The following is a 27,444-nucleotide window of genomic DNA, read 5'->3' on the forward strand; positions in this document are numbered from 1 at the left end:
ATCTTCAAGTCAATGTTTATACTACAGACTAATAGTGGCACTGCAGAATTAAGACATAAGGAAAGCATGCTTTCATTAAAACAAAAACACAGAGAAAAAAGGTAGAAGTTGATCAAACCTAAAGATACTGTACCCTAGAGAAAAGCCATAAAAAGAAAGCATTTGCAGATGAAACACAATGAGGTGTCAACAGTATTCCTTCTAGAGTCCCTGAAAAACACAGGGCTCTGATCTCATCCATCTTGCATCTGAATATTTGCACAGAGGGAGAAAAGGTATCCTGCAAACAGCTGGTCTTTGCTGGACTTTGGAAGCAGATTTTTCTGGTGGGATTTGGGGGATCATTATCTCCTGAGAAACATCTGGAGTTTCTCCAGCCTGTTCACAGGGTGGTCAAGTGTTCTACACAAAGTACCAGCAGGCTAAGAACAGAGGTCCTTGCAATTTCCTAAGAAACTGTCAGCTTCTGAACAGAAAGAAATGTAAGGTATGAAAAAATAGCTTGGTTTCCACATAGGTAGTAAAAAGCTCATACAAATAGGGCAGTCACAGAGAAAGAAACATTACTCCTTCTGAGGAAATTATCTTGGATTGTCTTAGGAAAATCATGTTCTACAGAAAGATAGATGAGCATAGCATAGTCAGATGCAATTAAGAATGTGGTTGTAATACTACTGGGTGAACAAAAGGTCAGCTAGGATCTACTAGTAGTAGATCTGTGTGATTTGCAGTACTTTTTTAAAAAAGGGATTAAGTGCATCTTAATGTCAGTATCAAGTAAAACTGCAAGTAAAATAACTCTCAGCCATAATCTACAGTGAGATCCAGTTGTGTCCCAACATTACCTGTGTATTTTGTTATTCAGGAATCAGGATATCAACAACTGAGCAGTTTCAGACACAGTGAATTAACTGTGCAGTGTTCAGACCAGCCTCCATTCTGGCCCTTCTCTTGGGCTAGAAAAAACCTTACAGGCTTATGTTATATAGCCCTGCAAGGCAGCTGTCTATGATCCACTAAATTAGTGTGGAGTCTGAATTAATAGTTGAGATTCATAAGAACATAAGAACAGCCCTGCTGGATCAGGCCTAAGGCCCATCCAGTCCAGCATCCTGTTCCTCACAGTGGCCCACCAGATGCCGCTGGAAGCCACAGACAGGAGTTGAGGGCATGCCCTCTCTCCTGCCATTACTCCCCTGCAACTGGTACTCAGAGGCATCCTGCCTTTGAGGCTGGAGGTGGCCTAGAGCCCTCCGACTAGTAGCCATTGATAGACTTCTCCTCCATGAAGTCATCCAAACCCCTCTTAAAGCCAACCAGGTTGTTGGCTGTCACCACATCCTGTGGCAGAGAGTTCTATATCTTGTCTCCTGCTAACTGAGCAAAGAGGAATCTTTTTAAAGTGGTGATTCTCTTTATTTAGCAGGGGAAGAGCAACTGGCCCTATCCATCCCTAGCACAGCATCCCTCCAGTGGCTGTTGCTGGTGTCTATCTTATGTTTCTTTTTAAAATTGTGAGCCCTTTGGGGACGGTGGCCATATTATTTATTTAATCTATGTAAACGGCTTTGGGAACTTTTGTTGAAAAGCAGTATATAAATATTTGTCAGATTTGTATATAATTTGAAACCTTAGTTTGTGCTAACCATCATTTGAGTTTCCAGATGTCTAACAGGAAAACCGGGATTTAGAGCTGCTCATCTGCTTTTGTTTTCCATCTGCTCAGGATTCAGCGTCATAAATTCACTTGTTTCCAAAGCGGAGTAGTCTCCTGAGATGGAGCGATGGCCCTAACTAAGGTTTATCAATCATGTGATTTCAGACAAAATCATGGTTAGCATGGTTCTAATTTTTTTACTCCAAACACACCACAGTTTGTGAGCAGAATTAAGTTCAGAACTAACATATCATCATGGTTTAGCTAAACAAACTGGTTTTGGGTTATGTCTGAACCCACCCATAGTGTTAGGGTAGGCTGGCTTCCACATGGGCCAGTCACAAGAAATGTACATCCTATGGATTTTGCAACTAGAAATATGAAAAACTGGACCAGACAGAAACAACTGATGGAGTTGATTCTTGCAGAGCCAAAATCAGGTAACTGCTCTGCAACCCCAAAAGCTGCCTATGTTCTAATTGTGTTGGTCCAAAAGGCAAATATATTTGCTTTTCATGTTATTTATCATATTGAATTAAATATATGTATAGATGTTGTTGAAATGTATTATTAATGATTATATCTATTTATTATGTACTGTACATATGGAGACACCATCATATGCCTGCATCTAGTTCAGCTGGGTATCCCCTCCCTCATCCCAGCAGCTATATAATACCAACTGCCCTGTGAGAGCCCAAGGAGGGAGGCGAACACCATTATGCATCTGCTCTTGGATCAGCTCACTGTTGCTCCTGTGATTCCCCACTGTGTTTAGAGGAACTAAGCTTTCAGCATGTATGGGAGAGGGTTTTTTTTTGTTTTTTTAAATGTTGCCTGTTTCTGTCAAAAACAACTCCCAAAGTGGCATACTCATATTAAAACCACAGTAACAATAAGATATGCATTGTTTCTTTGCTTTGCTTCCAAGTACAGTATTTTAAAGATTGTTTCTCTATCCTTCAATATCTTTCCTCAGATAAATTCCTTTAATGATTTTAACGTTTAACTGCATATTTTGTTCGTGGAGTGTTCTATTCTGTGAGGCACTGGGATGCGAGCGAGGAAAGCAGGATACAAATTGAACAAAAATGTATGCTTCTGGGAAGGGGAGAGTACATGGAAGATCAATTGTAGATTAACTGTATTAAATCTTGGTATCAAGCAGTATGAAGGATTATTTTAGTTACGACTGGCTTTCTATGAACCTTCAATAAAACGGTTAACTACTGTATAATAATAATAAAAAATTTAAAAAGTAAAGACAGTTTGGGTATTATGTGCAGACAACCTGCCCCGCCCCCGCTCTTTTCTCTTCCTCCAGCCAATCACTCTTGGAACTTTCCCCTCCTCTCATCTACCAGACGGCTGATCTCGCTTTTCTCAATTCCGCCCCACTTTTTTTTTTCTTTTAGCGGGAAAAGAGTTAAAACTATGCCAACCGACTGTTTCTTTTGCTTATCTCTGGGTGAACAATCCACTTCCCCGAGATCTCATTGGGTTGGCAACATTTCCTCCAATCGCATGGCAAAGGTCGCTTGGTCAACTAAATGAGTGGGCGGGGAGAAAATAATGGAAAGGATAGGATTGGAGGCTGGAGTTGCCCAATGCACATAGAAGCGCGTGCCAAATTGGGAAAGAGGAACGTCCTACGAGTTCCCAATTGGCTTGTTCCCACCAGACAAACGATGATAATCACCGACGGGCGCGAGAGGGGGCGGAGGAAAGCAAAGCTCTATTGGCTATCCTGAGTTGCATACCCTTCGCGATTTCGTCTCGAGAGAGACACGAAGGTGGGCGTTCCGGGAGAAAAAAGGACGGCTTCTCATTGGTTAGCTTGCTCAGGGCGAAGTCCAATCGCCTGGCGGCAAGAGCAACGAGAGTGGACAAGGCTCTCTGCCTCCATCCCCTCCCCCCCGTCAGGCGTGGTAACGGCTGCTCTGGCTCTCCTCCCCCCTCCCTCCCAGTGTCAGAGCTAGTCTCGGCCCGGTGTCCAGGATGGGGCGGAGGGAGCGCCTTCTCCTTCCCCTCGCCCGTCTGCTCGAGTAATGGCGGGGAGCCCACAACGTTTCTCTTTGCCCCCTGGTTTCGCATGAGAAGGGGGAGTGAGATGCGCCCTTAAGCCTGTGTAGGGAAGGGGATGGAGGTGAGGGGGTGGTGGGGGAAACGGGGGCTGAGAGCTGGGGAAGAATGATGAGACTGGTGATGGGGTCTGAGGTGGAAGACGTTGAGGGAGAGGCACAGCGGGGAGCATAAAGGTAGCTGAGTGGAGAGGCACCTCTGGGGAGGGGTGAGTGAAGGAGACACGGGTGGCGAGGTGGGAGAGAGGGGTGGCGAGGAAAGGAGAGGCTGGAAGGGCATGAAACAACGAGCACGCCTTGTGGAGGAGAAGCCCCTCTGGAGGGCTTTCGGGAGAGCTAGTAGGGTTAAGGTATCAATTCAGGGAAGGAATAAACAGAGAATGGCAAAGAAACTGAAAGCAGTGTAGGGAGGCGTAAAAGGTTGAAGGGAATGTAGAAAGGGAGATAAGAGGGGACTCTGGCGCTAATAGAGTACCACTCAGGTGGACAAGAGTGAAGAGAACGTGAAATGGTTGGAAAGCCAAAATTGAACTTTGTGCTGAACCATGCTTTTCTAGTCATGCTTTTCATCATTGGCCTGTCACTTCACGCTTGGCAAACGCATATTGCTTAGGTGTGAGAAATGTTTGCCTTTGGGATTGGGAACATGGCTCCAGATTCAGAGGTGTAAATAGGCATTGGAGTAAAACCTCCCCCCCCCTTTAAAGGGCGATTCACTTTGCTAACTGTCATCTCGGCACCTGTGAATCTCTTCCTCTCAGACTTTACTTACAATCCAACATAAAACTGGCACAGGTCTGGGAGATATGAAGGTCCTGTGTCATTCTCTTCTCATGTTTTGTGAGCCTTACTGTATGTCTGGTCTTGAGGTGAGGGAGAAATTTGGAGTGGGTGGTATAATAGACCTGCTTCTTGAAACTCTGCTTAATGGAAATGTGCAGGCAAATTTAAACACTTGGTATCAATGTAAAACAAACAGTTTAGACATAGGTTAATTGTTTATTTCTACTTTCAATGTTTTGTCTCAGCATAAAGTAGCTTTCAGAGGCACCAGCCGCTATAGTGCAGAGCCCAGTGGAAGACTGACGGATGTGTTCAATAACGTTATCATGACAGGTTGCAGCTCCTTCTATGATTGCTACAAATTGCAGGTTCAGTCAGTTATATTCATTTACGTATGCCTTTTACCAGAGACAGTTCTCCTTCAGAAGTACAATAGAGTAAACATAATAAAGCACTGTGTGGCAGTTATTATGGTTTTGTTTGATTATACTGGCTTGATAATAAACACTACTTGAAATGCACTAGTACCTGACCTCATGTGATTTCTGTGCTGGAGTAATAAAAACAGAGTAAATTAATATAAAGTAAGAACCACACTCCAATTTATATGCTTTTTACTCGGCCTTGTAGTTCTCCTGTCCATGGCCTGTTTTACTTTCTGCTGTTGTCCTACCTCTGCATCATGTTATGATATCTCAGGGGACAGCTTTCTGCATTCAATCGTGTGTTGCATCTAGAAGAGCTAGAAGGAGTTGGAGCTAGACACTTCCCTCTCTTCTGCTACTTTTCTACACTCATGTTTTGTTTTCATGTGCTGTTAGTCTGCTTCTGAGTGAAGTACACAAGAATTCAATATACCTGAACTTAAACATATTTGATCGGTGAGAACAAAAATAAAATTAGAATTGGCTAAGTTGCATACAGTTTTGATAAAACAAAGGTGTAACTAAGCCTGTTCCTGTGGATTTATTAATGTGTTATTACTCCAAGCGGATCAGAGTGGTATACATTGACATTTCCAGGTGGCTGTCCAGGTACTGGCAAAGCCTAGATAATTTTATTTTAAAAGACTGTTACGGTATAAGTAGTAGGTAGTTTGTTACTTCTCTTTTAGAAAAAAAAATCATCCCAGCAAAATAAAATTTAAAAGGTTACAGTAATTACTTCATTAGTGCAGTGTTGTGCCCTCTGGCATGATAGGGAGAGTCAGGATGTGCTGGTGCAGCCATGTAGGTTGTTGCTCCAGGTTCAAAGGCAGTGTGTCACTGAATACCAGTTGTAGGGGGCCAACGGTAGGAGAAGAGTGGACATTGGGAAACAGGATGCTGGACTTTCTGGATGGACCCTTCATCTCACCCTGCAGGTCTCTTAGGTCCTTATAGTGCTCCACTGTGACAGTTTGAAGTTGCCTGTTGTTCTAAGCATTGGACAGATCCAAACATAAGGCAAGAGGAGAGAATAGTTGTGTGTAATTCAGGTCTCTCTTGAAGTGGAGGGGGAGCAACAGACCTGAGCTATCTCTCTCCCCCTACCCCCCCCACCTCAAGAGAGACCTTTGTTCTCCATAATGCCTTCTGACTCCCTATGTGTGTTTGTGTGTATAATCTTTTTTTAAAATAGCCATTAGTTTTTGAAAAATTGCTTTTAGACATCCTAAAGAAAAATCTGTTTCAGTAAATGTACAAAATCTTATGGTAAATATGTTATGCAACAATATTTGTATGTTTGGATGTGCTATTACGTCTTCTACAACTATATCTACTTTGATAATATTTTGTAGTTTATTTTTACTCAACCATCAACTTCCTAGGTCTTGTCTCCAGCTACAATCATATTTGTTGTATTTGTATACAGTTCCCCAGCTGCTATAATCTTATAAGGTTACCAAGGCTTATGTGGGATTGGCATCCAGCCTGGAAAATGTTTCAAATTTCTGTTTTAAAGAGGCATTAAATTGTAAAGTACTTTGCTCATTAACAGTACTGTATAAATGACTGTACAGATACGATGAATATTTATATACTACTATTCAAAAAAGGTTCCCAAAGTGGTTTACATAGACATAAATAAATAAAATGGCTTCCTGTCCCCAAAGGACTCATAATCTAAAAAAGAAACATAAGATAGACACCAGCAACAGCCACTGGAAAGATGCTGTGCTGGGGATGGATAGGGCCAGTTGCTCCCCCCTGCTAAATAAAGAGAATCACCACTTTAAAAAGGTGTCTCTTTGTTCAGTTAGCAGGGGACTAACTTTATATGTGGATGAACATCAATGGAATAAGTTATTTATTTATTTACTTATTTTATTGTTAAATTTTAATACCACTTTTCATTAAAATAATATCCAGGTGGTTTACAAGACATTTAAAACAATATAAAACTGTATAATAAAAATTACATTTGAATATAAAAAATACAAATCTAAATAAAAGTTTTTAAAACATGTACAATATAACCATAACATACAAAGAAGCAGCAACAAAACTGTCATATAAAAGCTCAGTTAAAAAGCCAAGGTTTTACTTGCTTACTAAAAACAGTGATGGAGACTGGGGAGCGAATGCCTACCGGGAGAGCATTTCAAAGTCTGGGGGCAATAACTGAGAAAGTTCTGTCCTGCGTGCACAAAAGGTGAATGTAGTCATCTCAGGAATTCAGATTCCCAAGTTAAGAGAAGAACTGATATGCATATATGAGATGATTGATCTTAGACATATATCACAAAGCACTTACATGCTTAATTTTTGAAAAGTAGACATACAGCATGCCAAACCAGAGAACCACAGGTGCAGCAGAAGGTTGTTTTACATAGTAAAGGTAAAGCGTGCCGTCAAGTCAATTTTGACTCCTGGCACCCACAGAAACCTGTGGTTTTCTTTGGTAGAATACAGGAGGGGTTTAGCATTGCCTCCTCCTGGGCAGTATGAGATGATGCCTTTTCCTATATCGCTGCTGCTCGATATAGTACCAGCAGGGATTCAAACCAGCAACCTTCTGCTTGTTAGTCAAGCATTTCCCCACTGTGCCACTTCAGATGTAGCAATCATGAAGACACAACAATGCCTTGATTACAAACGTATATACACAAGTTTCTGCATGGAGCAAAGCATGCATTTTGCATGCAACATATTGCTGGATGTGGTCTATTGTTTTCTGGTAGCAGACTTTTACACATCCAGACTATGGCCTGTTTGCATGCAGATTTTGTCTTCTGGGTCACGATCACACAATGTATAACTCACTTCTAGTTTTGGAAAAAGTGAATAAAAAATAATAAATGCTGGTTACACAGTAGATATTTTCCTAATAAGTGAAATCCGAATAAAATAAAACAAAGTGCTGTATTTAGCCCAACAGGTTTAAATTTCCTACTGCTTTGCAAAAGCCTGCTGAACTACGCTTTGCATCAACAATAAACGTATTTTAGCTATCAGAAGTAATTGCTTACTGCTCCCAGTGAGATTAATGTGGGAGCTTTCTGCTCCCAGTGAGATTAATGTCTATTGTTGTTCATGTCCTCATTTTCTTAAAATCATTTTGTTACAAAATCAAAACGTTAAGTATTAGAAATGTAATGAGATACATTTGTGACTGATACCTTGTGCCTTTGCTATGACCCCTTAAGATCTTGAAGGTGTTTTTCCTCTGGGTCAAATTGGCTAATTCCTCTCTCTAGTAGTTTAACTTGGCTCATCTACACCAGTCATGTATCCAGTACTGTTTTGTGTTATGAGGCTGAACTTCATAGCCTTTTGATCCTTCCCAACCCATTGATTTTCAGTTTAGGAAACTAGATGTGACATGCAATATAACAAGTAACATGCTGATATTTATATTACATCTTCTTGCATTTAAAATACAGAGTGAAGAGAATGTAGACTTACGGCAGACTTACAGTACTTCACTTTCTACAGCCTCTGAATGTTCAAACCATGCTGACTCTTCTCTTTTCTATGTCCCATGGTCTACATATGCAGATGATATTAAACAACTCCCTAGTTCTCAGATTAGTGTAAAGAACAGGTACTTGATCTAAAGTTGAATAAATAGGAAGGGGGGAAATGTGACAAATTGTTTTGATTAGGTAGTTCATCTGTACAGTATTGTAGGTTGTAATAAAATAAATTTGTCTAAAATTAGTATGATGCTTTTTTAGAGGAGACATTTTGCTGTGGTCACTTTGGTTTTCCTAAATTGTCCCTTCTATTGTGCAAGTGTCTTTCTGGTCTAAGGCATTTTGTTCTATTCTTGCCATTAATTTGTAGCATACTATTGTCTGAATGATAAGGGTTATATCAGGAAAGGGATTGTTGCGTGATATGTGTCTTGCGGCGGGGGTTTGTGACTCTAGATTATCTTGGGATTGCTTCCAGGCCACTGAATCTATGAGTTACTTCTTTTGATCAAGTTTCTGCTTTTTTGACAACTTACTTATTCAGTGTGTTCACTGTTTTATGCCTTGTGGGTATGGTTTTGTTCATTTTGCCTGCCTAGTGGAGCAAACATATTGACAGAAAAAGTCTTTTTGCTGCTATAATGCAAAACAAAGCACAAGTGTACTGCTTAATGACTGTTAATTGAAGAATAGAAGTAGTAACCATTTTGATAACAGAACATGCAATTTAAGGAATTGATGTTTAATAGAGTAATGGCATATGCTACATTTTGAATTTTTTTTTGATCCAAAATATATTCTTATACTTAGAGTTACAATTTATTTATTTAAAATATAGTTATACCATTTTATTTCAGTTGTCTGTAAATCTCAAATAGATTGCTGTGTTGAGCTCTAGCAACCCCTCCTATGATCTGCGTGCAAAATCACATGCACCGGGCCCAAGTCAATATGTAGTTAGACTAATGTAGGGTGAACAAGTTAAATTATTGGTCATCTGTAGATATTATTAATCAGCAGGAGATGGGGAAAGTTCCCATTTGTTCTAATTTGTGGGATTCTTGATCATGGGGCAATATGGTTGTCTTGGTGTATTATAAATAATGTAAGCAAAACATTGATTTGTCAGGATTTAAGCCAAGGTGCTGGTTGTGAAGGAGTCCTTTGCTGCTAGGGAGCCAGCACAGTCAATAGATAGATTCTCAGTTCTTCATTCCCCTTTAACAGATGGGGGAGTTGTGGCTTGCTCACAGCTACAGCCATGTTTCTGAGTTCTGTACCAATTTTTAAAAATCCTTTGGATCACGCTAGCTCTTAAACACAGTAAGAGTGTATGTGAAGTAAATCTTCACAGAACACAATGAGGGTTGAAGGCTGCTCAACAAGTTGTTTCAGGATATGTCATAACATTTTGTGTGCAAATGATATAGTCAGAAGGAGTAGAAGAGTAAACTTTGATATAGAGAGACTGAAATGCTTAGCAGCTACTTACCATACTTTATTTGTTCTTAGGATTCAGACTGAAATAAATGACTATGGCAGTGAAACAGATTTATATGGACTTGTATCTAACATCTTGGAAGAACAAGATAAATCACAGCCATATTTTGCTGAGGGGTTAGTATAATTCTGGACATTAAATGATGATCTTCTCTTCACAGTGTGAAGAGTGTGAAGTTCACTCACACACACACACACACACACACACGCACAGACACACAACAAACCAACATGTGCTGCATCTGCCTTTTCCATGTCTCTTGTTCCCTTATAGCTCTCCTGTATCTGCTTGTGTAGAAGCCTATAATTCCTTTCTTCAGTTTCCAAGAAGGCAGTGGTTCTTGCTAATCTATATAAATTATAAAATGTTTGCCTAGTGACTTTCATGTGTTTTTGGCAAGTACCTTAAATAGCATATTACAAATAATTCATAACTAGCTGACCCTGCACAGAGCATCTGTGAGGTGATGCAATGAGCCTGTGGCATCCCCACCAGCTCTCTCGCTCGCTCTCTCCACCCCAAACTCTCTCGCTCGCTCTCTCCGACCTGTCATTGTCCAGCTGTCCTTCAGTCTTCATTTCCCTGCCAGCAGATGTGGCGGGCGGGAAATAGCAACACATTCTGAGGCGGCCAACCACCAGCTGCCCTCTTCTGCTGAACTCGATGATGCTTGCTAATGTTACCCAATGCAAACTCCCTCCGCTCCAACCGACAGCCGACCCCAGCCAGCAAACTCCCTCCCGACAGTGGGTGTGACATTCCGACCTCAAGCTTCTTGGCACGTTTTGAGGCGGCGAACCACCACCCACCCCCTTCTGCCAAATTCCCTGGCGCTTTATGTTTCAGCCCTCCGCAAACTCTGTCCCCAGTTCCTAAACTCCCTGCTTCACAACCCCAGCCAGTGAACTCCCTGGCTTTCACACTCCTCTCTGGCTGCTGCCTTCCCAACTCTTGCGTGCTGACAGCCAATTGCCTACCCCCACTCTGTCAGCCAATTGCCTACTTTCCTCTCCTCCCCTCTGTCAGCCAATCGCCTCCTTTCTGCCACATCCCCATGCATGACCCATCTTGGATAATTAATAATATAGACATTACATCAGGGTAACTCAGGGCTTGACAAATCCCAGGCACCAGGGAGCCATGGTACCTAGAAGCTTATCTGTGGTGCATAGACTAGGATATTTAAGTTAGAGTTATTTGATAATATCATTGTTTGTCTTAGGCAGCCCTGTTTCTGCTCCAAGTTTGCAACTTGTAAAGAAGATTAAGAGAAGCCCATTTACCTTCCCCCTCCACAATGTCCATCACTTAAATCTAGTAATTTTGTCAAGTGTCCATTGTCTGGCTTTTAAATTTTTGAGTAGGCTCCTAGAACCAAAGAAGTTTGTCAAGGCCTGTGTTAACAAATATGGAAACTATAAGCAGCCTTCAGAACGTTTTGCGCACCCTGCCCCATGTTTAGTAACATCCCAAGAATCCTCCTGTAGGCTGCAAGCCAAAGTAGCTAGTTTGTAATTATTTATTACATATATATCCACCCCTTCTGCTGCTGGACCATCCAGAAAAGAATCGCCGAACCAGTTCGGGCACATCCCTACTATTTACTGAGCTAACTAACATATGACTCTGGTTTTACAGTCTTCATTTGAAATGGCAATAATAGTTCTGAATGCATATTGAGTTGGGGATATATTAAAATAAAGAATAATGTCATGGTATAAAAACCAAGTAAGGAATTGCACATCTTTTTGTGTTTCATTCTTGTAGGGCATGTGCCTCTGGTTTAAAATCAGTATGGCCTGTGAGCACAACCCGATTTACAGACCACCCTGACTTGCTGTCTGAAACAAAGAGGCCGGTAGATGGAGCCATTCCTCAACAAGCTTTTTATGGTGGAGAAACTTTACCAGTGTCTGACAAACAATATCTGCACGCGGGTAACATAACCTTGCAACAGAAAATGGATGATCTTTACCATGGGCTCACTAATATAGATCTTGATGAGCAATGGTTGTACCCTTCCAGGAATGATCATGTCAGCTGCTATAATATTCAGACCAATGAGAATGCAAAGGCATCACAGTTTCAGGACTATTCGTATGTGAAAACATGTTTTACCCCACAAACCAGTCTTTCGGAAGTGATAAAAGAATCGGGATCAGATACTTATGCTTATGGAAGGGATAAGGTGGGGCCTAAAGGGCATGATGCACAGGTGCACCAAAAAAGAGCTGAGATGTTTCTTTCACAATTTAATAGGTACAGTGACAGTGCTGATTATTGTAGATACCTTGATTACTCTCATCCCAATAAAGCAAAACATAATAAAAATGCAAATTATGGTGTTCAAGAGAGTAAAAAATTGCCAAGTGGAACACCTGAGTTACCAGCCTTAGATACAGATAATTATAGTAAACTTTTTCAAAATAAATCAGCTGTCCAGAAGAAAATGGAAGATGCCTCTTCAGAACAGCAGAATTTTGCATTCCAGAAGACCACAGGACTCATGTCAGAAAAGCAATTTGTGAATGAAACTTCATTTACCCCTGACTTTGGTTTAAAATCAGACTTTGCTTTAAAGTCTCACACAGCTGTCCCAGGGAGTAGTGATTTTGCAAATGCTGCAGAAAATTCTGAATATTTCAAATCACTGAATATCTTATCAACAAACTCAGTAACTACTTCTTCATCAAGCACAAATGTAAGGCCAACATGGATCAGCATCCAGACCAAAAACAGTTCCTCTGTCCCTATTCGGAATCAAGGCACCATGATAAAGTTGAATAATCATTTATCTGCTGGTTCAAAAGGTTCCAATCATTCTTACGATTTTTCTCAGTTGCCATCGACCAATGTAACTTTAAACAGTAATTTGTTGCTTCAGAAATATTGCCAAGAAACCCCCACAGTGTTTTCCAGTTTTGATTTCAATGATGGCAATACTCCAGACCGGGTTCAGTCTGTGAGTCATACAGAAGGACTGACTAAAGTAGGAGAAGAGAGTCTCTTTGAGTCAATTATAGACAAAAAAATTAAGCCATCGAATGGTTTTTGTGATAATTATTCACAGCAATATGGGATAATAGAAAATGTGAACAAGCACAATTTTCAAATTAAGCCACAGAATGGGCATTATGATGCTGAAGAAGGACAAAAGCATCTAGACGGACTGTCACAAAACACTTATCAAGATTTATTGGACTCTCAGGGTCACTTCAGTAGCCACAGGCAAGGAAGTGGAGACAATAATATTGTCAATAACCGTGTGAATCGTACTCAGGCATCTTGCTTTTCAAACAATTTCATGATGGGTGATTTGAGGCACAGTCCAAGTGTCTCACAACTTGGTTCAAGCAGATTTCCTTTAAAATCCACCCATCCATTTGGACACTCTGTCATTCCCCTGATGGATTCCTATGATTTGTTCTCCTATGACGATTTAAGCCATTTGTATCCTTATTTTAATGATATGATGTATGGAGACAGTTCTTTCACAGGCTTCATGCCAACATTTGGGTTTCAAAGACCAATGAAAACTCGGAGTGGATCAGCCAGTGAGCTTCATATTAGACTGGAAGAATGTTATGAACAATGGAGAGCATTGGAAAAAGAACGGAAAAAGGTAAGAGGCAAGATAGGCATATTAGAAGGGAGTTATATTCTATATTATATTGAGGAGGATGAACTATTAAAAATTTCAGTTCCATTCAGGTTCAGTATCATCTTGTAACTCTATGGTTCAGTTTTGGTTCAGACACTAACTTTAGAAAGTGGTTCAGTAACTGGTTCTGACCTTTGAACCAACTTAGCTACATTTTATGCAGAATGATATTGAGCTCTTTTGCTTGCAGTGTAACTATATGGTGGATACAGTATTTAACTTGAGTTAAAATATTATTTTTTAATTTTTGAACTTGAGCGGTTTTGCAAATAAAAGATATACAACAGGATTAAAAAAACAGGAAAATAATCCTTGTGCGATCAGCCTGCTAGCCAGCTCTTGCATCCTATGAAGAACTGAATACTACTTTTATGGTGAATGGTGGTTCTTCACAGAATGCAAGAGCTGGCCAGTGATCGGCACTGAGAAAATCATGCTATGACCCTACTCCACATGGACAGAACATCAATTCACATTTCCTAAGACTATAGATGTCTGTGGAAATGTGTGGGGAAAGAGTGAAATCATGCTTGCCGCTGTCCTCATGGTCTGGGTACTCCCTGGGTATGAAGAATTGTATTTGTTCATAAGAAAAGAAAAGAAAAATAAATGGCCTGACAAAGAACTGTTCACAGTAGCTTCCAGGACCTACAGAATGTTGAGGGTGTTAAAATACATGAAGCAAAGGGATAGAGAGAAGGGGAATTGGCTGGCTTGCGTTCTTAACAGTTTATAATAACCTAGAGAGTAGGATTAGAGTTGGGCAGATTTAATATGAGGTTTAAAAAACCTTTCTGTGCAGTCTACACAGGGAGCTTCCAGGAGGAAGGAAATTACATCTTTTCCCTTTGTAAAGACTGAACGCCCAGCTGTCACTGAATTTGAGTCTGTTTGTGCTTACAAAATAGAGTAAAACCAATATAAAACAGAGCAGTAAAACCCCAACACAGTGATAAAAACCAGCAGTACCTTTAAAATACTCAGTTTAAAACCAGCATAGCTGGCATGCTGGAAATCCTGGGTTAAAAGTCTCTCTCTAGTCACTACCTGATGAGATGAGAGAATTTAGAGAAGGATGTCTGATGATAATCTTAGTATTTTGGAAGGTTTATGTCGGAAAAGGTGGCTTTTTAAAGTATCCAGGTTCCAGGACATTTATGACTTTAAAGGCACTTTGAATTATGCCTTGAAATAGACCAGAAGTTAATATAGTTGTGTAAGAATGGGCAAAATGTGATCTCTTTGGCTGGTCCTAATTAGCAACGTAGCAGCTGTTTTTTTGAACTAACAAAAGTTTCTGAGAAGTCTTAAAGGCAACCATGTTTAATACATTACAGTATTATAGAATGGAGGCTACCAGAACATAGCTAAATGTAGTCAAGCTATATCTATCCAGGAAGGGTTGCATTTAATGCACCAGTCGTGGCTGATGAAAGTTGCCTTGTGCCACAGATGCCACTTGGACCTCTAGTGATAGAACTAGATCTGTTTGCACCTCCAGCTCAGGAACCTAATCCTGTAGAGAGTGTGCAACTGTGTTAGAACAGATCGAACATGTCTCTGGTCAGATGGACAAACCATGCACCAACAGTAATTCAGTTTTATCAGGACTGAGCTTCAGTTTATTGGCCTTCACTGATCCCAGACACCAGTTCAGCCTTTTGCTGTCTCACCTGAATCAGAGGGACAAACAAAGCTGGATTCATCAACATATTGATGGCACCAACTCCCAAAATGTGAGATGACCTTACTCAGTGGTTTCAGTTAGATATTAAATTGCATAGGAGACAAGATGGAGCCTTGTAGGACCAGGCTAAGCAGTAGGCTTCTAGCACCACCTTCTGAAATTGGCCATCCAGGTAGCCGTGAAATCACTGAAGGGTGGTGCCCTCAACCTGTAACCCATACAACCCATACAGAAGGATACCATAGTTGATGGTACTGAAAGCAACTGAGATATTGGGAGAATTAACAAGGTCATTGGCCCTCTTGGCTGCCTTCTGGTATTGGTCATCCATCAGGAAGACCAAGGTTATTCCAGTGCCAGAACTAGGCCTGATGCCAGACTGAAATGGATCCAGATAATTAATCTCTTCCAAGAATAACTGGATTTATTTATTTATTTATCAAATTTGTACACTGCCCCAAAGTTTAGTCTCTGGGCGGTTAACAATAGCATAAAACAAGTTAAAAACATATACAAAAAACTTAAAACAATTTAACAATTTAAAAATAAACCAGAGATTAAAACCTAAAAAATTTAGGAAGCTGAGAAAGCTTGGGCAAAAAAAAAGGGTTTTCAGGTGTTTTTTTAAAATTGCCAGAGATGGGGAAGATCGTATCTCAACAGGGAGCACATTCCACAATCTGCATAGTAACCAGCACCTCAAATACCTTGACCCAAAGGGGAGCGGGTATTTGCAACTGGCTAATAGTTGTTGCAATCCTCAGGATACAAGGAGGGTTTATTTCTAAATTGCTTTGATGTGTTTCAGCTTTAACATCATTACCACTGGAATTGGTGTCTGAAAAACAAAATTATGGACATTAAAGTAAAGGAACTACAGTCCCCAGGCTTCCCTGTGAGCCCTCCTGGCCTCCCCCATGTTCCCTCCCAGCATCCCTGAATGTTCCTAGCCTCTGCAGTGCAGATACTGGTTCCAGTAAAAGGAATCCCCTGTGCTGGACCCGGCAAGTACTACCGGGTGCTGACTGTACTGGGGGTGTCTGCCTCTGTGTGGTGGTGGTGGGGATGTATTTCGGAGCATCTGATACTCTCTCAACTGCGCTGGCTTACTAAGCACATTTGAAGTCAATCGGACAAGTGGGAAGTGTCTGATTCAGAATGTCTTCTAAAAATATCCCCCCAAAAATGTTTCAGCCTGTCCTTGAGCATATTGTGGTGTGAGAAAAGTAATACATTCAGCTAATTTAAGTGGCAGGATTGTCCATGCAAAATCTGAAGGTCAGTAGGAAACATCTTATTCAGAATTTACTTTAAAAAAGGAAAAGAAAGCTTCAACCTTTTCCTGAGCATATTCTGGTGTGGAAAGCAGTGCATTGCAGCTTATCTTGTGGTGGGGAGCGGGGCAGAGCAAAAGACCTTTAGGTCCAAGCTCCAAAATTACCTAGGTGCACTTCTGTTGTCAGACAGTGTTTTGAAGAATCTGAGTGCAATTCTTGATCAATTAAGGTCAGCAGGGAAATCTCAATTTGATGGTCATTGCCATTTCTGCAAAATCCAAATGTCGTCCTCCTACACCAATGGATATCACCTTACTTGTTTGCTATTTTTTATTATCGGGGGGCAACACAGTAAGAACAATATAAAGAATGCAGTTACATGTTTAACATTATTATTAATCGTTTACTGTTACTTATTTTCAATTTGATATTTTAATTGCAGCACATTCAACTCAAGAATTTTTTTATCTCTCCTAAGGGTCTTGGATTATTCCCATCTCACTCCATCACCCTTTGGATCATCTGAAATTGTCACAACTAGAAATGGGATGTTGAATGTTGTAGACTTGTGCTGTAAGACCAAGAGTTTAAAAAAAAATAAATCAGGAGGTTAATTTTTGTATTTTGGATGTTAATTTCAGGAGGTTGGGTTTTTTAGGGACTGACTAATGGCTGTATTTGGTATTGATATCATAGTTTGCATCTCAGAAGAGAGATAATGCACTTTCTTACCATGGTAAATAAATAATTTACCATCATAACACAACAAATTAATTGTATTTTAAAACAAGAGTTTAATCATTTTTAAAATTATAAACAACTTTTTCAGACTGAGTCAGCTCTTGCCAAGAATTACCCAGGGAAGAAGGTGTCAAGCACTAATAATACTCCAATTCCAAGACTGACATCTAACCCATCCAGAGTTGATCGTTTAATTGTGGATCAGTTACGAGAACAAGCCAGAGTGAGTTACTTAATATATTTTGACAGCTGTTATAGGTCCAAGTCCCAAGCAATTCTTCTGCTTCCCAAACTGACATAAACATGCACTTGTTTCTCCACGTGAGCATGAGCTTTCTGACCCCAGATGCTTCAAGTGACAATCAAGATCTTCTCAGGTCTCTTTTCTGTTTAGATTATTTAAATTAGAGTTTTCTTGTTGCAGATTTACCTCATGGTCTTCAGTGTTCACAGCTGTCTTTGGGAAAAGCTATCCTTTTGTGTTCACAGGAGAAGGATAACTGCGACAGTTTGAGAACTGCTGTCCTTTAATATTAATAGGTTGTGACTTTGCTGGGAAAGATGGAACGTCTTCGAAGTTCTCCCCTTCATGCTAATATCTCTACTGCTCTTGATAAACACCTGGAAGCAATTCACATTGTGCAGTCCCGTAGAAAGGATGAAATCGTCAATGCTTCACATCGGCAGAGACAAGGAGCCCCACGGTGTCAAGATGACAGAGGTACACTTTCTCCTCTCCCCTGGCTCCAGCTGTTCCAAATTAGTTTCCTAGCAATTATGTTGATGATCTTTCCTTCATGCTTAGTCAATTAGGAGTGAGGGTGAGGGCAGGTTCATTCTGAAAGAGAAAACACAACTTAGAGCAGAATCATCTAGTACAGAATAAATGTTTTGTCTATTAGGGAATAGATTTTCAAACTAGTGTTCAAATCAGCAGGATTTCTTCAAGACTTCTTTAGAGCAGTTGATATGCGTACCGAATTCCAACACTAAATCTTGCTGTGCCAGCAAATAAATGTTTTGGATAGGGTGTAGAGACTGACTGTTAAACCAACACATCACAAATCATAAGGCTGTGCTGACATTTCCAGGGGTTTATAACACTGCTGAACCTTGGTGCTGGCTTCATAGTTGGGCTACTAGATAACATAAGAATATATAGAACATAAGAAAAGCCGCGTTGGATCAGGCCAAAGACCCATCTACTCCAGCATTTTACTTCACACATTGACCAAACAAATACATCTGGGAAGCCTGCAAGAGGGGAGAAGAGAACAACTGTCCCTTTCCATTGTTGTGCTCTAGCACCTGATGTTCAGTGACATGCCCCCTCTGATCCTGATGGAAATATACAGCTATCAAGGCTAGTTGCCATTGATAGGCCTATTCTCATGAACCATCTAGATTTGTGGCCCTCATTACATCTGACGGCAGCAAATTCCTTAGTTTAACTACACATTGTGTAAAGTAGTACTTCTTTTTGACTGTCCTGAATCTCCCAGCATTTAGCTTCAATGCACGAGTCCGGGTTCTCACATTATAAGAGAAGCAGAAAAACTTCTCTATATCCATTTGATCCACACTGTGCATAATATTATACACTTCTATCATGCCCCTCCACCGCCCAGGCTTACTTGCCTTTTTCTAAACTAAACAAACCCAAACATTTATGTCTTTCCTTGTAGGGCAGTCCCTGATCATCTTGGTTGCCCTTCTCTGCAAATTTTTAGCCTACTTCCCAGTAGGCTTATGAAATCACCTGGCATTCTCTGTGTGTCTGTGTACTCCCCTGCCCCCATCAACCTCGCAATTCCTGGACCAATATGAAGCCAATCGGGTACAGTTGTAGGGACCTCTCGACTTCATAGTTTGTGGTGATGTCATCCACTCCAATTCAAGACAGTGGATGCGTAAACATTTGAGCTGCAAGTGGGCTAATTTGTGGACCACCTAACCAATCTGTACAAAATTGGGTACAGTTGAAGTGAGTGACACACAGGGATACCTCAACAGCATGGTTTGAGATGATATCATCCACCCCAATTCAAGATGGCGGACACATGAACATTTGAGGCACAATTGAGCTAATTTGTGGATCATCTAATTGGTTTGAACCGAATTTGATGCAGTTATAGTGAGTGACACACAGGGAGACCTCGGTGTAATTTCTAATGATGTCATCCACCACAATCCAAGACGGTGGACACATGAACATTTGAGGTGCAATTGGGCTAACTAGTGTACCGCCTAACTGATTTGGATCAAATTTGGTATGGGTATAGGGATACCTCAAGGGCGTAGTTTGTAATGATGCCATCCACCCTGATTCAAGATTTATTTATTATTTATTACATTTATATACCACTTCATACAAATGTCTCATGGCAGTTTACAAATTACAAAATGATACCAAGGAAAGAGAACAAGCAAATTCAGCAAACAAAACTGTGAAGTTACGTAATCACCAGGTGGAATTACTACTGAGGAGGTAGTTCTGGGAGAGAATTAGTCAAATGGCAGTTTAATCAATCTATCTATCTATCATATTTTTACACCACCCAAAACTTACGTCTCTGGGCAGTTTACAACAAGATGGCCCTAGCTAAGCCGATTTCAGTGGAACGCGCTGCCTCACTTCTCCTTCTGTTTGCAGCAAGTGTTACAGTTGCTATGTGAAGATATTTTTCATATTCCTACTAAATATAGACTGACATCCAAACTAGGATTGTGCTTATGCAGCAGTGCTGAGATCCAGACCACCGTTGTGCCATTGTGCGAGTGGGGAAGGGGTGACTTTTTACCATCCTTGGGGACACATTTCTGTGACACACAGTGGACTTCAGAGGGAAGATAAGATAACTGAAATATCACTCCTCCTGCTTGCACAGTGGCACGACAATTGACTGAACTGTCCACTAGTGCAGTGCTAATCTGCAGTGATGGTGCAAGGAAAAAAATGGGGGTGGGGATGGACACATGAACTTTGAGGTGAATGTTTGAAGATGGGACGTTTGAAGATGGCGGATACGTGAAAGTTTGCGGTGCAAGTGGGAACCAATTTGGACCAAACTTGGTACAGTTGTAGAGACACCTCAAACACAGTGTGTGATGTCATCCACCCTAATTCAAGATGGGCAGATGCATGAACATTTGAGACGCAACTGGGCTAACTTATGCCTTAACAGATTTGGACCAAATTTATTCCAGTCGCAGGGATAGTGAAAGGAAAGTAAGCAAATTAGTTCTTACTAGAACAACTTGTCTAACTCTGCAATAGCCTTTTAAGATGGTGACCAGAAATGTACACAGTGTTCCAACTGAGGCTGCAGCATAGATTTTTCAGGGGCATTACTATATTGCCAGCTTTATTTGCAATCCCTTTCCTGTTGTTCCCTAGCCACTTTTACAGTTGCTGCACACTGAATTGACATTTTTAGTGAGCTGTTCATCATGACCCCAAGATGGTTTTACTGGTTGGTCACTAGTAGCTCAGTCCCCATCAGCAAATATATGAAGTTAGGTGGTTGTTTATTTTTGCCCCAATATGCATCACTTTACACTTACTTACACTGAACTGCATTTTAAAGCCCATTCACTTGGGCAGGAGAGACCCTCTTGGACTTCTTCACAATCCATTTTTGTGTTTACCACCCTGAATAATTTGGTGTCATCAGCAAACTCAGCCACTTCAGTTCTCACCCCTAATTCGAGATCATTAATGAACAAGTTAGAAAGTACTGGTCCCAGTACAGATTCTTGGGGGACCCTGCTTTGAATATCTCTCTAGTAAGAAAATTCTCTATTTATTCCTACTCTCTGCTTTCTGTTCTTTAAGCAGTTGCCAATCCATAAGAGGACCAATTATCTTATCCCATGACTGCTAAGTTTGCTTAGGAGCCTACGGTGAGGGATTTTGTCAAAAGATTTTTTGAAAGTCCAACTATACATTATCTGCTAGATCATTACTGTCTATATGCTTAAGATTTTTTAAAAAAATCTAGGATGTGAGTGAGATGAGACGTACCCTTGCAGAAGCCATATTAATTCTTCCTCAACAAAGCTTGCTCTTCTATATGCATGATCAGTTTCTCTATAATACATGTGGACCTTTTTATCTGCGGTGGATCCATTCCCACCAATTTCCGGGGACAATGAAAACCGCAGATAACAAGACCTTAAGTCAGTGGCAATTGAGAGGTTGGGTTCCTGGTGGGCAAAACGTGCAATAAAAAGCAAAAATAAGTGAAATAAAGTGCCGTGTTATGCTCTACAGGTGTCCTGTCCAGCAATGTCCCCCAAACTCTGAATTTTGGCTTATTTGAGCAAAATGGTGGCTGGAAATAACCTCAGAGGACATTTCCGACCACCTAGGAACCATAGATATATGGATTTTAATACTTTTTGCACCCACATATACTGAGGTTGGGGTCTCCGTTGCCCGACTGTGGATATGCAAAACCGCAGGTATTGGGACCGTGTGTGACGAGGTCCACCTGTAATGCTTTCTATAAACTTACCTGCAACAGACTGATAGTTCCCCAGTTCCCCTCTGGATCCTTTTTAAAAAAATGAAGTTTGTCATTTTTCCACTCCTCCAGTATAGAGGCTGATTGTAGGGACAAGTTGCATATTTTTGTTAAGAGATCTGCAGTTTTACCTTTGAGTTCTTTAAGAACTCTCAGGTGGATATAATCTGGACCTGGAGACTTTGTCAAAGACCTAAAACTTCATCTCTTGTCACCTCTATTTGCCTCAGTTCTTCAGATTCCTTCCTGAAAAGGAAGGAATCCCTGCTAACTTGGCAAAGAGACACCTTTTGACGTGGTGATTCTCTTTATTTAGCAGAGGGAGAGAAACTGGCCCTATCCACCCCCAGCACAGTACCTGTTTCCAATCAGTTCAATGACACATTTTGTACCAGAACCTGGGCACCACTTAGGATTAAGTCCAGGGTGGTGTCCCCTGAGGTTGATTCCATGACGTATTGTTCTAGGGCACCGTCATTTAGGATATATTGAAACTTTGCTTATTTTGTCCTGTCTAGAACATGTATTTGGCCAGTCTATGTGAGGGTAATTGAAGTCACTAATTATTATAACCCTTTTTCTCTTGGATGCTTTTCTTATTTCATTCTCCAATTCAAAATCACCTTGAGCATTTTGGTTTGGTGGGGGGCGGGGGAAGGGCGGTAGTACATCCCCAGTATTGATATCCACAGCAATTTTGTGATACTTAACTCACAAGTCTTATTAAATTGTCATAATTATTTCAGTCATGATTTCTTGTGACTGAAATAATTATTCCCAAATGAAAGAATGAAAATATGACATTGTAACATGTACATTTACAAATGTAAAACAATAGTATCTCTTTTGTGGCTGTCTTCCACTCCTTTCTGACCCATCATTTGAAAGCAGTCACAGACTGTATTGGGTTAGTGATATACAAATTCACTAGTTAGTTAGGATGATAATAATGAGGTTACTCCCAAACTTGGGGTCAGAAGACTTGTTTTCATAGATATCTTCAGCACTTTACAAGGGTCTCCATGGAGCATTTGGTCCAAGCATTGATTTAATCCAGTCAGTAGGATTTCCTGACCATTCCTGACAGATGCTTATCCTGTATAAGGCAACTACTATTTATTCATTTTTGTTATATGTTTTTTAGGGAATCTTGGCTTGGTCATATTATGCTTCTAGTAGACACAGTGGCCAAAATCTAGTCTAATGCCATTCCAGTGCAACACAGTTTTCTGTCACGTGGTGGTTTTTGGCAAAAACAAAAACCCACCCCAAAATACCACTTTCCCCAAAGCTCTCTTCGTATAAAAAAATATATGATCCTTGACGTGATTCCAGTGTATTCAAACGATTGTGATACGCGCATGTGCAGGAGCCTGTTTGGGAAGATTCCAAAGCTTTTCATGGCACTCCTGACTCTGCCCATGGCACGCATGCATCTGTCAAAGGGTGGGCAGAGCGCCACTCTCCTCAGTTCCTTTTCAACCACTAACCAGTATGGGTGCCCTGCAAGGTGGTTCTACTTTGGCTGGGGTTTGCCACCTCAGCCATTCGGATAAGTGAGAGAAAGTTTTTTCTAAATATTTTTCTTGTGAGAGAATATCATTGCTTTCTCTGTCGGAAAGTTTTCATGACAGAAAGAAAGAAAAATACATTTAAGAGGTGTGGGAAATGTAACACTGCTTTCCCCTCTTCAGATTGGCACTCTTTGTGTCTTTTCTGTCTAGGGGAACAAAACTCAGAGAATTGTAAGATCTGTCAAGAGTTTTCTAAACAAACTTGTAAAATTAGACTTTTGAGGTTCAAGGACACCCTTTATAATTTGGCACTAAAACCTCAACTCTTGCTGTTGATGTCCATGCCGGTGTTGAAATCAACCGCTCCTTCAACGTTGAAGGTACTGACTCTGTCTGCCTCCAAGGATAAGACAAAGTCAACTCCTACCCCTACTCGGGATATCCCGAGTCCCAGATCCATGTCGCCCTTGGAGTCTGATGCTGGCGCTGAAGGAGAAAGTGCCAAAGCTCTCTTCTTCAACTTCGAAAGAAGTCAAACTGGGAAAGGCTAAATTGATCTGAAACTGCATGCTGATTCTTCATTTGCTGCTTCGATGTCTACCCCTCCCAAGAAAACAAAGTTGGATTCGACATCGAACCCCTCGATGTCGGGAAAATCCTTGACATCAAAACAGTTGGCACCAGGGAAATCTTAGAAGTCCAAGCATCTGAAACCCGCACTGTTGACATCGACACCTTCGCAACCAAAGGAAGTACTGATATTGATCAAGTCAATGTCGGGAAACGTGTCAAAGATGACTCCTGCAAGGTCCATGCTATTTATAGGATCCTTGTTGGATGTGACCAAATGGAAGGTTTTATTTCCAGAGGAATGGATGCTCAAGCTGCTGCATCACATAAACTTGGCCCTTTCAACCCCTATGAAGACTGCGGACCAGGTCCAAATTTTACTGGGCCTCATGCCTCTTGTACCAGTGTGGTTGTCCATGCAAAACTATGCATGCACCCTCTACGACTTTGGTTTTTGAGAAATTTCAGTCTCCTTTATGGCTCCCTGAAGCACCTTATGCGCATACCATAAGCCGTTCAAAACTTTCTCTTATGGTTATCCTTTTGGGAAAACCTGAACACCAGGATTCCCTTCCAACCACATTTTCCTCAGATGATTGTGACTTCAGATGCTTCCAACGAGGGATGAGGAGCCCATTGCCTAACTTACTAAGTGAATGGGTCTTGGACCGGCACTCAGAAGCAACTCAACATAAATGTACTGGAACTGTTGGGGTGTGTGGAGGAATGAGGCCTAGACCTCTTGGGTTTCTGTAAATAGGTCCCTGTATTATTGTTAATATTCCCACACCTTTTCTAAATAATACAATAAATGAATTGTATTATATTATATTCCCAAAACTTCATTATTATACATAGGATTTCTGTGCTTGCAGATTCCTGTGCATGGAGAAGGATGGCAGGGTCAAAAAATCAATCTTGTTTTTCTATAGTTTCACATTTGATTTAGCCCTGAATGGGCTCTTGCACAGGCACGTATCCCAGTGGTGTGAATACCTTGGATCACTCAAGGATCATCTGTTACAGGTAAGCAACCTGTTTTTCTTGGGGTTGGGGGCTCACACAGCATATTTTTGGAGGCACAGAGGGCTTTGGGGGAAATGGGGTAATTGCTGAAAACTGTCTCCCTCCCTTGAGTGATACAAAATTCTGTTGTGCTTTGCGTGGCATAGGTTTGGACATTAGCCTGTAGTGACTAGCTCCAGAGAACTCTAAAGTATAGATCTAGAATTCTCTTGTACATGACTTAACTTCAATAATAAAAGTTTAGTGATTTTTTCATTACATTAGAAGAAGTTCTTCGTGGATTATGCTCCATTTTGGCAATGGTGATGGTTGATATTACTATATTTGAAATTCATGATTGATATACCTTGCAGCTCTGCCATTGAGTTCAGTCTGCCAGGAATTGCTCTTGCAAAAAGTCCAGTGAAATTAGTAGGAAACAGTGATGCACTTTTGTGTCCTAAGTGTTAGTGATTTTGAACACTACTTTAAGAGTAAGACTAACATAACATAAGATGCCTTTCCCCCCCACCCCACAGATGTCTTTGCTCTTGCACTGGCTATCAAAGAGATGTGTATAGCAACACGCAAAGCACGTACTATCCTGTGGTGTGCTCTTCAGATGACTTTGCCAAAAACAACCCCTACAGCTGGACCAATGAAGACAGAGAAGACATTACAGGAGCTAGTTCAGCCTGAAGATAAGCCCTATGAACAGATTAATAGCAACATCCCTGTGATCCAGAGGGGAGAAACAAAAAAACATTGAGGAAAAGTAAATCAGATATGAGTGTACAATAACACTGTACTAAAGGTTGTAAATGAACTTTTTAAAGCTTTTCTTTCAAATTAAAAGTAAAGAGATAGATGAACAGTAGTTTGCCTACCCTAAATCCAGCAGCTAACTGATTAGTAGCTGTTAATGTCACACATTTCTTTGTTTGTGTTAGCAGAATCAATATATTGATGAGGCAGATCTAATATGTTAGGTTAAATAAATCAGAATATTTTAAACTGCCAAAATAGAACTAAAATCCATTCCGCGATGCAGGCATATGCCAATGGGAATGGCATATTCTTTTAGGTTTCATTAGTAAATCTGTTTTCAAATAATGAATTTGAATTACTGTAACACACTACTGGCTGCAGTCTGGTAAAGACAAGTTTTGATTGTGATTAAAAAAATATTTTTTTCTTCAGACAATGAGTACCTGGAAACAGGAAGGAAACAGAGATAAACACACCCAGTATGAATGTTTAACAAATAAAAATATTTAAAATTGACTTATTTATGAATTTGAAATCTTAATCTAAACTTAAAATTGACCAGATTTTCTTAAATTAGTGATGTTATCATAATGCCATTTATCCAACCATGCAAGTTAGGGAACTTTAAAAACCTTCTGAAATCATTTGTGCCTATTCTTTTAAATAATATCAATAAAATATTGTATGTTTCAAAGTATTTAAATGTAATCAAAATTACATTTATATTATCTCTTTAGCAGTTGCTCTGCAACTCCCTTGGTTTACTACTTTTAAAGAGGGTATCAAGAAGTTCTGAAGTGCACTTTCTTTAAAGTTACTCTTTAGCCAGTTTGGTTTGAGATTGTTTGATGTATATTTTGTTATCTTAGTTTGCTTCTGCATTCTTTAGCACTGTTGAAAGCTTGTTTTTTCCCTTAATATCTATTACTATCTTTTTATTGAATGTGAGTAATTTATTCAATTAATATGTTATTATGTGGCTCAGGAGATCTTGGGTTTTAACAGTCTAGCATGAAGATAAACTATATAATGTCTGGATAAAATTTACTGACCTACCCTTGGCTAGGTACACTGATATTTTAAATATCTGTGTTCTTCCAGCTTTTAGAAATCCTGGTATGCTGAACAGTGTAATCAAACCACATAAATTGCCTTTAGATGATGTAAGGAACTGATTGAGATTACAGGAAAAACTGTAGGGAACCATTTTGATCATTGATGTGACTTTCCATGCTGCCAAAATAAACTACATATGGCAGCATACCACCATACCATAGCAGCCACTGCACAAAGATGGGTTGAGTTTGACATTAAGATGTGTTACATGTTATGAAAATAAATATTGTACTAATTTTAGTCTTCTAATAAACTGGCTTTTGTTGAAAAGCATGTTATGATTTCCTACATGTTTGCATTCCTGTTTTTCTCTGGAAACAATTCAAGGTATTGAATAAAGCTCTGAATGTCTTTAAATTTACATACCTGAGAATGAGATTGTATCACTATCTCCAGGTTGAATTATGAGGACATGAAAGGACATTCTTTTAATAGTGTCCTTTGCGAATAGACCCACAGCTGTGGAACTCCCTCCCTTAAGTCTGATCTGAGCAACCTCTGGAAGCAGTGGAAGACGTTTCTGTAAAGCTTCATAAGCTGGCAGAAGCTTGTGATATGTTTAATATTTTATTTTTCCTAACCCTTTGAAATGAGGCTGGCCATAGCTTACAACAGTGTTTCCCAACCTTTCTTATCCCAAAGGACCCTTGCATAAAAAA

The 27,444-nt window shown here is 40.3% G+C and overlaps 1 protein-coding gene across 5 annotated transcripts; it reads left to right on the forward strand.

Moving 5' to 3' along the window:
• The first annotated feature begins 3,427 nt into the window (after positions 1-3,427).
• MEIOC (meiosis specific with coiled-coil domain) lies at positions 3,428-27,058 on the forward strand. Of its 5 annotated transcripts, none has more exons than XM_053259312.1 (8): positions 3,428-3,450; positions 4,767-4,889; positions 8,387-8,547; positions 9,932-10,036; positions 11,688-13,542; positions 17,375-17,509; positions 17,827-18,007; positions 25,441-27,058. In XM_053259312.1, exons 2-8 carry the CDS (start codon positions 4,848-4,850, stop codon positions 25,668-25,670), a joined length of 2,709 nt encoding a protein of 902 aa, XP_053115287.1. In that variant the 5' UTR covers positions 3,428-3,450; positions 4,767-4,847; the 3' UTR covers positions 25,671-27,058. The 5 variants fall into 5 exon arrangements, with proteins under 5 accessions (XP_053115287.1, XP_053115283.1, XP_053115282.1 ...); XM_053259308.1 differs by lacking the exon at positions 3,428-3,450 and adding an exon at positions 3,555-3,702; XM_053259307.1 differs by lacking the exon at positions 3,428-3,450 and adding an exon at positions 3,589-3,803.
• Positions 27,059-27,444: the final 386 nt, after the last annotated feature.

The sequence above is a fragment of the Hemicordylus capensis genome, chromosome 6 (genome assembly GCF_027244095.1).
Source record: "Hemicordylus capensis ecotype Gifberg chromosome 6, rHemCap1.1.pri, whole genome shotgun sequence".
Taxonomy (NCBI): Eukaryota; Metazoa; Chordata; class Lepidosauria; order Squamata; family Cordylidae; genus Hemicordylus; species Hemicordylus capensis.

Excerpts from the sequence above, each read along its gene's own strand:
- MEIOC (XM_053259307.1), top strand. Across the intron at positions 10,037-11,687 it reads CAGCCATATTTTGCTGAGGG|GGCATGTGCCTCTGGTTTAA; the intron begins GTTAGTATAATT and ends TCATTCTTGTAG. Across the intron at positions 17,510-17,826 it reads AGTTACGAGAACAAGCCAGA|GTTGTGACTTTGCTGGGAAA; the intron begins GTGAGTTACTTA and ends TAATATTAATAG.